Source organism: Neovison vison, chromosome 5, assembly GCF_020171115.1.
Source record: "Neovison vison isolate M4711 chromosome 5, ASM_NN_V1, whole genome shotgun sequence".
In the NCBI taxonomy this organism is placed as follows: Eukaryota; Metazoa; Chordata; class Mammalia; order Carnivora; family Mustelidae; genus Neogale; species Neogale vison.
This window is the reverse complement of record NC_058095.1, coordinates 158,225,850-158,239,978: the sequence shown is the minus strand read 5'-3', so window position 1 is coordinate 158,239,978 and position 14,129 is coordinate 158,225,850. Positions and strand designations below refer to the sequence as shown.

At 43.5% G+C, this 14,129-nt stretch overlaps 1 protein-coding gene across 6 annotated transcripts in view; it reads right to left on the bottom strand.

Annotated features, from left to right (window-relative positions):
* TPP2 (tripeptidyl peptidase 2) overlaps positions 1-13,329 on the bottom strand; it is a 69,927-nt gene extending 56,598 nt beyond the window's left edge. For all 6 annotated transcript variants that reach the window (XR_006384704.1, XR_006384705.1, XM_044250055.1 and 3 more), the window contains exons 1-2: positions 13,097-13,329; positions 5,990-6,118 (exon numbers count right to left, since the gene is read on the bottom strand). Coding sequence is in view for 4 of the 6 variants with exons in the window: in XM_044250055.1 (XP_044105990.1) it covers positions 5,990-6,118; positions 13,097-13,261 (294 nt within the window). In the remaining 2 variants the exon portion in view is untranslated. The remainder of the gene's footprint in view (positions 1-5,989; positions 6,119-13,096) is intronic.
* Between the last annotated feature and the right edge of the window lie 800 nt (positions 13,330-14,129).

Sequence of the window (14,129 nt, the reverse complement as noted above, 5' to 3'; positions counted from 1 at the left end):
AGGCAAACATATCAAAAAATGGGCAGAAGATATGAACAGACACTTCTCCAATCAAGACATACAAATGGCTATCAGACACATGAAAAAATGTTCATCATCACTAGCCCTCAGGGAGATTCAAATTAAAACCACATTGCGATATCACCTTACACCAGTTAGAATGGCCAAAATTAACAAAACAGGAAACAACAAGTGTTGGAGAGGATGTGGAGAAAGGGGAACCCTCTTCCACAGTTGGTGGGAATGCAAGTTGGGTGCAGCCTCTTTGGAGAACAGTGTGGAGATTCCTCAAGAAATTAAAAATAGAACTTCCCTATGACCCTGCAATTGCACTCCTGGGTATTTACCCCAAAGATACAGATGTCGTGAAAAGAAGGGTCATCTGTACCCCAATGTTTATAGCAGCAATGGCCACGGTCGCCAAACTATGGAAAGAACCAAGATGCCCTTCAATGGACGAATGGATAAGGGTGGTCCATATACACTATGGAGTATTATTGCCTCCATCAGAAAGGACGAATATCCAACTTTTGTAGCAACATGGACGGGACTGGAAGAGATTATGCTGAGTGAAGTAAGTCAAGCAGAGAGAGTCAATTATCATATGGTTTCACTTATTTGTGGAGCATAACAAATATCATGGAGGACAAGGGGTGTTAGAGAGGAGAAGGGAGTTGGGGTAAATTGGAAGGGGAGGTGAATCATGAGAGACTATGGACTCTGAAAAACAATCTGAGGGGCTTGAAGTGGCGGGGGGGTGGGAAGTTGGGGTACCAGGTGGTGGGTATTTTAGAGGGCACGGATTGCATGGAGCACTGGGTGTGGTGAAAAAAATAATGAATACTGTTTTTCTGAAAATAAATAAATAAATTTTAAAAAATGAGATCAAAATCTCTAGGGTCCACATACCCAGATACTTCTCAAATCACTACTATGTATCTTCCTCACAGTAAAGGCAGACTGGTTGGTTACAAAAAATTAAACTAAGGAAAGTAAAAAATAAATGTTATAATCACGGTTCTGCTATCTAGCATTAACCAATTTTGAGTAAAGGTAATTTTACTCTATGAGGCAACTATGGAATATGTCATTTCGCCTATTTGAGTATTTCATACATACGAACTTATTTTCAGTCTCTTTTAAGTTTCAAAGCTTTATATTTTGACCATCTTAAGCAGATATCTTTAAAATGATTTTATTACATGGTAACTACTGTGAAAATTGATGAAAAGAAATCTTGGTTCGAATACAGTCACAACAGCCAGCAGGGGGCGCTCTCATGCCCTACCCTCCTCATCAGTTGCTGACCCAAGAGAAGGAGACTGGGCCTTGCGAGTGGATACTACAACACCGCCTGAACAGGAGACAGCAAACCCGAGTGGACTTTCTGTTTGTAAAGCCCTTCCAGCTTCCCCGCTTTCCTCTGTCCTCTGTATAAAACAGTGGTCCTCTCTTCTGTTCTGGGCGGGGACTTGCCTAGGACTTTGCCCCAGGCTACTTGCTTCAGACTGCAATTCTCTGCTATTCCTCAACAAACTCATGTTTGCTGGTAAAATAACTGGCAGGTCTAAGGTTAATACCATAATGGAATCAGCGGATTTTCATATGAGAAACAGAATTTTTTTTATTACTAATTACATCTCTTTTCCCAGACTCTTTTAAAGAGGGGATGCCTAATGAATTGAGCATTTTCTTAACAAGCCAAATGCCATCATGAGTGCTAATGTTCCAGGCAGTAATTTGTTTTGTTTTGTTTTTCTTGACTTCAAACTATGTTTCAGCCGGTCAGCCTCATGGCAAAGCCAGCACACTCCTTTAGCTACCCCTGCCATCTAAATATGGGACCAAATTCAGTCAAGTCGTTCTTATGCCTAGACTTGATTTTTATATAAGACTAAATATTGATGATTTAAAAACCAACTTTAAGTTGGATGTGGTAGAATTTAAAAAGCACCATGCTCCCTTCCAAATGTCTACTAAAATTAGAAAATTACAAAAGGAGAAAAAAAAAACAAACACCCAAAGGGCACAGAGAACTGGAAATGATACTCAGAAGCTGTATCACCCCTATTTTAAAGGTTGCAAAGTAAAAGGCACCACTGAAAATTTATGGGAAATTGTGGTGGTGGGTGTTGGGGCAACTGGTCTTCAGATGGAAAAGAGGATCCAGGATTCCTGTTTTGAACTAAGCCTAAAACCAATTCCAATGAATTCTGGAACATGAAATGAAATATGGTGAAAGTATTCAAAAAATTAAAGAGGATCATATCTTCATGCTCTCGGGGTCAGAAGGATGTTTTAAGACATAAAAAGTCCTCACCAAAAGGCAAAAGACTAATATCCAAATATATTAAATTTAAGAACATCTGCTTATCCAAGGACACCATAAGGGAAGTGAAAATAGATATACAGAATGGGAAAAGATACCACACACATCCCATCAGAGGACAGGTACTTAGAAAGTGTAATGGAATCCTACAATGTAGTGAGAAAGAAAACAGCTCAGGAGCAACAAAGAGGGCAAATGGACTTAACAGGCACTTTACAAAAGAGGAAATCTAAATGTCTAATCAACATAGGGAAAGCAGCTCAATCTTATTCGTCATTAAAAAAATAAATATTAAAACCACAACATCATATACTCAGATTCCCAGCATATTCGCAAAGATTAAAGAGCCTAAGAATACGAAGTGTTAGCTGTGCAACTATTGAAATCCTTTTACACTGCTAGTGGAAATGCATTTTAAGTGCAAATACTTGGAAAATCTGTTAGGCATCACCTGGTCAAGTTGTATCTCTATGAGTCAGCAATTCCACTCCTAGGTACACATCCTGGAATTACCTATACACACATGCACAAAACATGTACACAAGAGTATCCTCTAAAGAGCTGTTAGTGCCTCCCGAACTGGAAACAGCTAACTGTTCACGAGCAGTAGAGTGGACGGAAGGGGTGCATGCACACCACGGCATCTTGCACAGCAGTGAGAGGAAAGAAGTCACTACCGCATGCGGGGCCATGGCTGCATGACAGTCTTCTTTTGAGGCTTCAAGACCAACAGTCTGCAAGACTAATGACAGTCTGCTTTTTAATGACCACTGTAACACACCCGAACATCTGCACATCCTTGAAAAAAATGAGCTGAACACTTATTGGGTATGTTGTGTACTGACGGAGATGGGAGCTGACACCAAAAAGACTGGGGGAAAGAAAGTCTGTATGAGGAACAACCAGACTCCTGCTGCCCGTCCCACATCCTGCCCAAACCGGACAAGCCAGGCAACTGGACATGGAACCAGAGAGATGTTGAAATGTCAGCTTTCTAGAGAGGTTCACACAGCAGAGGGGTGAGGGGAGACATACAGAAGATTCTGCAAGAGATCTGGGCACTAAGTGTGAGCCCCTGAATACAGCCAGGCTTCTCTCTCACTCTCTCCTCAAAACCCAGGCCAGACAACCCACTGGGAATACGTATGCTGTAAACTGCCACTAAGGGTCCACCACGACAGCACCGCTGCCCTCACCCCAAGACCCCGCACAAACAGAGAGCACTTCCATCATTGTCATGCGCCCTGCTAACCAAGGGTCAGAGAGGAGAGCTACATAACATGGGAAAAGCTCTCAGGTAGAAAGCAGAGCACAAGGAAGGAGGAGGCAAAGAGGAGGAGAAAGGGAAGAGGGAAGAGGTAAAGAAAAAAGGAGAAAAGGAAAGGGAAAAACGGAATGGGAGGAAGAGAAAGGTGCATAAAAAGTAAACTAGAAAAAAAATTTTAGACAATATTCTCACAGATAAAATGTTGCATACATGACACAAAAATACGCTAAGTGAGTATGAGCGGAATTTCATTTAAAAATAAGAAGCAAAATTTAACAAAATTCAATATGAGGGCTAGAAAAGAATACTGAGAAATCTCAGAAATCTTTCAGGAAGGAAAAAAGCAAATGAAAGTAATGAAGAAAAGGTGGAAAAACACAAGAAAATTGGAAGACCAACTCAAGAGGTCCACTGCCCAATTAACAGGAGTTCTAGATGAAAGAATGGCAAAAGCAGTGGGAGAAACTAGCCTGAGAAAACACCAGACTCAGGAAGAGGGGAGATTCTTCCTGACTTGCAGGTGCAGTTTTCTCACCAAGTCCTCACACGGCAGAGAAAAGACAGCAGAGACTAACTGCCTCACGAGAGCCTCACACTCATGACCTCATCCAGCCCTAACACCATCTCCAAATACCACAGAATCGGGTATCAGAGCTTCAACATATGACTTTTGGGGTCATACAAACAATTCAGTCCATAACACATGGAAAAGGAAGCAAAACCTGGATGTTAATGCCTGCTTCCTGCCCGTGGTAGACAGATTCTAAAGACACCCCATGCCCTTGTACAGTCAGTCCTCTCCCCTCAGTGAAGGCCGGGTCTACGACTATTGGAACTGTGACTGTGTTATTATAATATTGGAAAGGAGAAGGGATTTTGAATATACAATTAAGGTGTCTAATCAGGTGACCAATTTAATCAAAGAGGACATTACCCTGGTGGACCTGACCTGACCTAAGCAGGTGAGGTCCTTAAAAGAGAGACTAGGGCCATCCTGAGGATCAAAGAGATTCTCTAGCTGGCCTTAAAGCAAGCAGTTTTGAGTTCTACGGGTGCAAGAAAAATGATTTCTTCCAACTATCAAATGAACTTGGAAGAGGATCCTGAGCCTCAGTAGAGAGAGACCACAGTTCTAAACAACACCTCATTACAGTCTTCTGAGAAACAGCACAGAGCCATGAAAAGCCAGATTCCTGACCCAAGGACACAGCAAGATAATAAATGCAGGATTGTATGTGGCTCTAAGGCACTGAATATGTGTTAACTCATGATGTAGCACAGAAAACTAATATGCTGCCACAACAATCTTAGCCAGAAGACAATGCCTAAACATGATTCAGATAGATGGTAAAAGATGGGCAGAGTTTCATACAGCTCTTTAGACACAGATAAACACAAATTCATCTTTCAAACTAATTCTGCTTATTGGTTTAAAAGATAAGATGAATCACAATCAAATTTTTGACATCTGACAAGCTCATTAGTTAACATCTCATCAACTGCTTTTAGTATCCTTATCATTTTTCAAGTTAGCTTAACTTTCTACCCAGTACAAAGAGTAACACAAAGCCCATCACTTAAGTCCACAATTATTAAAGCCTAAATATTTCATGTTCCTACTTCTCAGAAGGACCAGGAAAAGATGAAGGCAAAACTACAATTGGTCAATTTTCCTACCTTTCTATCCGAAACTTAAAGTTTTTAGAATTTGGCAATCACATTGAAAAATATATCCCAATTTTAGGCTCACTATCAAACAAACAAACAAACAAAACAAATTTTTCTAAGATGGCCCCAATGACCTCCACTTCTTGGTATTCACGCTCTCAGTTAAATCCCTTTCCTCTTAAGCATGTGTTGGATCTCATGGCTCATTTCTACTGAAAACAAAATGGCAGATGTGATGGGATGTCAATTCCAAAATTAATTTGTGAAAAGACCATGGTCTCCATCTTGGGCACTCTTTTTCTTGGATTACTCACCCAGGGGGAAGACAGCTGCATGATATGACACAGCCCCATGGAAAGGAACCAAAGCCTATCCGTAACTACCTGAGCAAGCTTGGAACAGACTCCCCTTCCCCACTTGGGCTGAGCCCTCCGATGAAACCACAGCCCTGGCCTACAGTAACCTCAGGAGAGATCTTAAACAAGAGGCACCCAGCTAAGTCACACCCAAATTATGGACTCACAGAAACTGTGAGATAATAAATATTAGTTAATTTAAACCATGAAGTTTTGGAGGTAATTTATTAAAGAACAAGCTAACATAAGCTAAACATAAGCTAAAACATAAGACACCAAACATAAGCTAAAACCATAAGACACTTTGAGGCAGTAGTATAAAAGAAGGTAAAAAAAAAAAAAATCAATAAAAAAGATTAAAGTTCTAACCTTGAGCACTCTTCCTGAAAGACCAACAATCTCACCATCTTTGGGTTCTACTACTGTAGCAGTATTCACATCACCACTTCCTGTTGTATCAATGATATCAATGATTTTTGGTTTTCCATCGGTTGTAACCTGAAAATTAAAATAATTAAAACAGAAATTACAGATTTAATTTTTTAATCCTTAAAAAAGTAATGCTAACCCCATGTGTGTGCAATGTGCATACACATACATAAAATACTCTATGAAATCTGCATCAATTAAGAAAGAAAAGTGAATTGTTTTAAGTCAAAGTGGGATAGATACAAAAAATTTAGTCACGGAAAGCATCACAGAATCCTTCAAGTGATTTTATATATTCAGTTAATAAATATTTACTAACCATTTACTAAGGCTGCTGTAGGGACACACATAGAAGTGACCAATACTCATAAGTCCCTGATCTCACAGATCTTATATTCTACTCAGTCAATAAACATGTCAAATACATAACATGCCAGATGGTGATAATTAATATGGAGAAAAATCGGGCAGAAAAAGGAGGTAGTGTGGGGATTTCAACTTTCACGAGGTTGGTCAAGAAAGAGCTCACTGAAAGTAACATTTGAGAAAAGATCTGAAGAAGGTGAGCTTTGGGCCGGACAAGCACAAAACTTTAGGGAGAAAACATGTAATGACATGTAATTATAGGATGTTCACTGGCATTGGAACTTAGTCCAAAGGTCAAACTTAACACTCAAACTTCTTTCTCTCAAGGCTTTGTCATCTCAGGAATTGATACATTCCCAGTTGCTCAAACCAGAAAGTTAAAAGTCCTTCTTCTCTGATCCTTTATTCTAGTTTACTCTTTACATCCAATCTGTCAGGAAGTCCTCTTCATTCTATCTCTAAAACACAGCTCAAGTCCACCTTCTCCCCTTGATTTTCGCCACCAGGATCCTGACTCTCTCCCCACCCCACCCCCTTGCCTTCGTAATGGTGACGCTCCTTGCAGGCCTCCCACGGCCCATTCCTGGCCCCCATCCCAAGCAAGTCAAACAAGCGGTACAAGGCCCGTTCTCCACGCGGTACCCTGCAACGGATGCCAACACGCTCACTGCAAAAGCCTCTGAGAGACCGGGCCTGCCCATCCGGGCCTGCACCACTCTACCACACTGGCCTCCTTTCATTTCCTGCCACGCGCGAAGCTCTTCCCTGCCTCCCACTTGGCACGCACGGTCCTTTCGCTTGGAATCCTATGGCCCTTCAGCTGGTCCCCAGACATCCCAATCTCATCTTCCAGTTTTCGACTAAAATTGTCACTCCTCAGAAAGGCCTCCCTGATGACCTCTTCTGGAGCTGCCACCCTAAACCTGAATCTTATTCTTTCTCCCCATACCTTGTTTCCTTCACAGAATTTGCAATTATACAGCTAGCTGACTTCTGATGTATTTCCACTATTAGAAGATAATCTCTTTTAAGGGGAAGGGCTATGTCTATTTTACTCACCAAATTCCCCCAAACCTAGCACTGCCTAGTTGGTACTCAATACATATTCAATGATGAATGATCTGACACCAATTTATAGTATTAAGAGTGATTTTCTTACGGCACGATTTCTTGGTCAGTCCTCAAATTTTCATTTGGGCCACGCTGACTGCTATAGGTAACAGCAGTACTGTATTTTCATACTGCTTTTGTTGGAAAAATCACTTCTGGGCTAGCCTCGCAAAGGAAGTATCTAGCATTCAAGATATATATACTGAATTATTAGCAGGAAATCAGGGATGGAGACATAAAGACTGAAAAAAAGACGACCAAGAAGACCCTTACCCTCAAGGAAAAAAAAAAAGGCAATGGAGAAAATGCCCAGAGTATCATAGAAGCATAGGATCTTCCAACTCCTTTGCCTCCTGGAGAATTCACACTCCTAAGATCAAGCTTAGTGTCCCTTTCTGTGTCTTCCTAGGCATCGCTTCCTCCCACCCACACCCCTCAAATGCAGTGTCTTTAAAGATCTGCAGTTTAAGGGTTACCCAAGACGGGAACAGGGGAAGTCACCATGTGGAGGAAAAAAGGCAAACATGTTTTTCTTTATGAGGCAGAAGCAAAGGGGTTCTTGATGGGTCCCAAATCTTATTCCAATAACACTGTCATAGAATTACCAGGGGTCAGAGAGGCCTTCCTGGGGTAGCTGTTTTTTGTTTTCAATGTATAGTAATTTTTATGCTAATGTCTATACTAGTAACAAAATAAGTAATATATTCCGGAGGCTCAAAATCATCACCAAAACATTGTTGTGGAAGTCATACCAAACTATGATAAGATTATGATGAAACTTAAATCAGTTACTGATTTTGAAGGGATTGGCTAAATATCCTTAGAAATAAAATAATGAAGGAAAATGTAAGAAAATCTACCAAAATAAAAAATGGAAACAAGAGGAAGCTAATATTCCCCCATAAAATTAAAACTAACTAAATCAGGTACTAAGAATTTAAGAAAACAACTGAGTTCAAAAAGTAGTCCAAGGTAGTATGTAATTTGAAAGCTAGGCCATAGCACCATGAACACAATCACCTATCTCTATCTCCTCATTCAATGAGCAAACAACTTCAGTGACCTGAGATCAAGAATCACAAGAGATCACTAACAAGCCAGACATAGATCTCTCTCATTAGAAACCTCATTATCAGTGTATGAGCAAAGGAAGAAAGCCTAACGGGATTTAGTGACTTATTTACTATCCATTATTGCCACAAGCTTTACTTGTTAGCATCTCTCTTTCATTAAAGATCCTTATATATGCAATTTTCTATCTCTATGTCTCTTTCTTTACCATTAGGTAAAGGCAACCACTCACTGGAGACAGTAAGACAGAAGAGGGAGTTTGGGGTTAGGAAGAAGAGGTTTTAAAAAAGCCAAACCAGCTGAGGAATTTGCAATGGAGCTTTGGGAGAAGGAAACTGAACTACCACCATCCAAAACGAAATCCCTCATCTTTTGTGCCGGGGAAGCAGGGGGAGGGGGATTATATTACAAGGCAAAGAGGGACTGAACCACTGCCAGAGCTGTGAGTAGAGCTAAGGTAGTAATACAGTCCATGTACTGGGGTGGGGGACTGAGAAGTGCTTACAGGGCTATGCTGGCTGGACAAAGCAGAAACTGCCCAAAGGTTTTCCCCAAATGTCAAGAATCTGAATTACTTTGTGTCTCCACTGAATTGATTATGGTCCAGGTGCTGGTGAGGTGGGAGAGAAATAGTCATTCAACATTAGAGGGTCAAAAGAAAGGGGGGAGGGGAACTGCAAATCATCCCCAACAAAACAAAGTGAATGTATAAGTATTTACCTGAAAATATTATTTTAAGCAAGGGAAGATATTTCTTAAGCAAATACTATTATTATGACTATTATTCTCAATAACGGTCTACCATCAGAGCACGTCTACTGAATGAATCGGACAGGCTCTACTTTCAGAGAGCTTACAATCCAGCTGGAAAACAAATGAGCAAAGCCATAACTACAACATAGGACAATAAATAAAAAAGGTAAGGACAGTATCTATGAAAACATTTAGGACACAAAATGCAGCTTGGGGAAATTCAGGAAGACTAACCAAGAGAAAGATAATAAAAATTAAAATCAACTGCATAGCATCTAATATTAGCAACCAATTATATATATGTGATAACTGACTTACTGTGCTCAAGTATTTTACTAAATGTAAAAACAGAAAAATTTTTATAGAACCACTTGTAACCTTCTTCCCCAAAACATTTTTTCTCCATGAGGAAATTACATATACTGTGCACACATATAGACTTTTTTCCATTCAGCAAAAATATTTAATGTTATAAGTACATTTCATACAAAATGAATCTGGATATATGCTGTCAAAGAATTTGAACTCATGTATGAAAAGAGGTTATGTAAACAGAAATACTAAAATGGAATATTCTAGGTGATGTGTGGGGGAATCTGGACACATTGCTAGGAGAGCAAAAAAGAAAAACACGCAAATAACTGTGGGCACGAACTGACCCTGTTCATCTCGAAACCTCAGGGCCTAACACAGTGGTGGACACACACATGTAAATATATGCTGGGGGTCTGAATGAAATCAGCAGATATCCCAAAAGCTAAACCCAGGTGGGTCTTAAAGGATTAGGCAGGAGTTTGCAGGTGAGGGTGGAAGTCTTGCAGGCAGATTAACTTAGATGTTGCGGAAAGGGTGGACTGTTCAAGGTGGAAGCAAAGGGTTAACAGTGGGGTGGACAGAAGTGGGGAGGGGAAAGGCAGAACCAAAGCACCATGGGGAGGTCAAGCTGGAGGGTGAAGCGCTACACGAAATTCAGATTTTGGAATATTTAAGCAAAGGCAACGAAGACATCAAAATTTAAAAAGTCTTGCTTTGTATTAAACAAGGGTGTTACAGAAGGTGTTTCTTTTCTTTCTTTTTTTTTTTTTTAGGAAAATAATTTGGTAATGTGAAGGACGGAGCAAAGAGAAAACTGGTGGCAGGGAACCAACTGCCTACTGCATATTCTTTCCGAGGGCAATGTAAGTGCCACCCTGGCCCCGAAGCCAGCTCTCCCCACTCCCTCCCCCTCCCCCAGTCTTGCTGACACTTGCAGAGGACATCCTTCAACTCAACCTTAGACCCCTGGCAGGGGCCTGGCTATTTGCTGAGGAAAGATGTAATCATTTACCTACTTATTACTCCTTTCATGCTGCCCCCCCTTGACTTTTAACAAGCCCAGGTGGATGTCACAAAAGGGCGCTGGAGCCAAAGCAGTCACTGAAGAATGACACCCCACTGCCTTCTCTCAAGTGTTTCATTGGGCCCCGAATCCTCTCCGCAGACCCATCTGGCTTTCCAAAAGTCCGCTTTGGCCTCTTCTTCTTTTTTCATTCTTTCCTTCCCTTTTATTTCTATCCACCTTCTTATCTCAATAGTGTATACAGAGAGCTACAAAATACATTTGCTAAAGCAGGAAAAAAAAAACTTAACAATTCCCTCACATGTGCAATCCACCTTGCTAAATTTCTTTTAACTGGCCATATTTATGTCAATATTTCCGTTACAGTTGTTAGAAGAGATATTGCTTGAACATTTGTTATTACATGCGAATACCTAATGTGTATTTATCCTTTAGACAGCTGATTTAAATTCCAGTATCAACTCTTTCTAAATAAACCTGCTTAAAAAAAATTAGTGTTTACTTAACACTTTCCTTAAGCACTTTTTTTTTTTTTAAGAGTTTATCCATTCCCTTGACAGAGAGCACAAGCATGGGGAGCTCCACGCAGGAGAGGGAGAAGCTGGCTCCCCACTGAGCAAAGAGCCCCATGCAGGGCTCGATCCCAGGACCCTAGGACCATGACCCAAGCTGAAGGAAAGCGGAAGGCAGACGTGCAACCCACTGAGCCACCCAGGCGTCCCTCTTGAGCACTTAAAAAAATCACATGTAAATAATCTTCTCAATCAACTTTCATAGCAATACTGTGGATGAGACCTGCTACCACTTTACAGAGAATAATGGAACAATATGATACGCAGATTGGGAAGTTCTACAAAAGCATTTTTGCGGAGACACTCCTCCTCCAAACTCTCCTGATCCTCTTATTATCCTGACAAAAGAACCGGTAAACACTTAGCCCAGCTGTTCTCCTCCTACTTATCCCTATAAAAAGTAAATACACACTACAACAGAATGGAAACCATTACTGCTCTGTAATAAAGGCTCAATGAGGGGATAGCTGTCACTATTAGTCTTCAGTGTTATTAATACAACCGTGCCACTAGAGCTACCGGCAAGGAACACACCACTTGCTCTTCTGATTCACCAACGCTTCCTGGCCCTGCCAGCCTGAGGTGTGTGGCACTCCAGAGTGCAGCTCAAGAATTAACAGGAGGAAGCAAGATTCCTAGACGGATTCTATACTGTCCGCCAGAGCGGTTCCCTTTTCCCCCCCAGCATGACATCCTAACCTCCAAAAACGCTACCTCAATTATGAGAAAGCACCATAAAGGATCCAGAGGCCAGAGGGTACTGGGGGAGGAAGAGAGTTATTAAACTTAAGCGTTTAGTGTAGAAAGGAGGATAAGATACACAGATGAAAGACTGACAAAAAGGAGAGCAGCGCACCATAGGATTAGCCAGGTTAGATTTTTTAAGAGAGGGATCCTCCACGACAGTGATCTTTTACTGCATCTCACTAAGAGGCTAAGGCTAAATTTACAAAAGTCAGACTTAGAATACGTTTCATCAAGAGACACATTTTTTTTCAAGTTACCTTTTGATATGGTACTTTATAAAGAATTCAAAAGGTGCCTAAGGCAAAATTAAGTAATTTTTTTTTAAACCGTAAAGTGTGCTGTCTTACACTTTGAGGCTAAAAAAAATAAATACAGAAGCCTAATTTAATAATGCCTGAAGAGTTCGCCAAAACCAAACTAAATTAGGTTCTTATGTAAAACAAAGACGAAGCCATGCGTTTCAATGACCCTAAACAAGTACATTGCAGAAGATGGTTTAAAAATAGAACACACAAAACTACCAGAGGAAACAATTCCGGAAGTTGACCGAGTTATCTTCTCGAAACCCGGCTTCCATGTGGAGCACAAACAATTCTGCCCCAAACCAAATCTCCCGGACGACACCAGTGAAAATGAGGTTCTGTTGGGTCATCTGTCCCTTCTCTGTTTCCTCCCCACCCCCATCCCCACCAATACTAAAAACCGTAAAAATCCCCGCTTGAAAATCGCAGGCAGGGACCGGTGCCCGAGCGAGACACGAGGGACCTGCGGAGGAAGGCGGCGTGGTGCAACGGGGCCCGAGGGCCCGGACCTCGCACCCCTGGGCAGGAAGGGGATTCCTGGGCAAAAGGCGGACCCAGGCGCCCCGGCCAGCCGCGCCGGGCACGCCGCTTTTGTCTGGGCCGGGATGACGGCCCAGCGCGAGCCCCCCGCCCGCCCTGCCCGCCGCCTCCTCCCGGCGCCGGCTCCCGCTCAGCCGCAGAGCGGGGTTCGGCCTGGCCTGCGGGGCTCCGAGGCGGCGTCCCCTCCGCGTCGCCGGCCGACCCGCCGCCCGCGCCCCCGCGCCCGGGCCCTCGGCGGCTGCCGCACCTGCATGCCCGGAGCCCCCGGGTCGACCCCAGTGTCCAGGACCGCGATGAGCACCCCCCGCCCGTCATACTCCGGGTAGCGACAGAGGAAGGAGGCGGCCCCGGTCTCTTTCTTGGGCAGGAGGCCGTGGAAGGGGAAGGGCTCCTCGGCCGCGGCGGTGGCCATGGACGCAGGCTGGAGGACGAGGAAGAGGCAAACTGCCAAGCTGCGCGCGGACGAGCGGCGCGAGGACACCCGGGCAGCCGCGGGCCTGGGCGGGGGCGAGGGGCGGGGCCGGACGCCGACCAATCCCGGCCCGCCAGGGGGAGGCGACCAATCACGTTACCGCTACGTAAGCCAAAGCGCCGCTCTTAGGAGCTGGGCCCGAGTGTTGCCCTGGCCGCAGTGAAGGAGGCGGAGTCAGAATAGCCTGGTGGAGATTTCGGTTCTGGAACCCGGGGGTGTTTAGGAGCGGAGCCGGCTGCGAGTGAGGGCTCCGTGTGTCCCGAGCTGGGCAGTCTCCGAGGGGCGGGGAAGGAGGTGAGCCGCCAGCCGGGAGTAGCTGGAACTCGCTTGGGGCGAGTGATGGTTTCCGGACTTGAAGTCGTGGACGAAAGTTTCGGGTCACCTGCTGCAGGAGCCCCCGCTGACCCGAGGAAGGGAAGCGGGCTCTCGAACGCCGGGGTCCCTGGAGCCGTGGGATATCGGCGATTTGCCCAGACGTAGATTTTTTGAAAGTTTCAATGTGTCAGTGGTGTAGGGTTTGCGTGTCCCTGTAGGTCTTCCTGTTTACCCCTTTGATCGCAGCCTGTGGGGTGGGGATAGACCCGAGCTTCGGGCGACAGGAAGTGGCTTCTTGGGCGTTCAGTTGGCCTCGTAGGCAGTTGACGAAGTGGGAGGCTGAAGTGGGCCCCTCCTATCCTCGCTGATTACTTACCTTTGACTTCTGAGATTTCTAAAAAACAATTTTACCCCTTAAATGGAAGTTCCTCGTTGTTCCTTTAAGGTTCACTCACTTATCGAGCCACCGTTTGCCGTTTTTCAGGTGGACGGT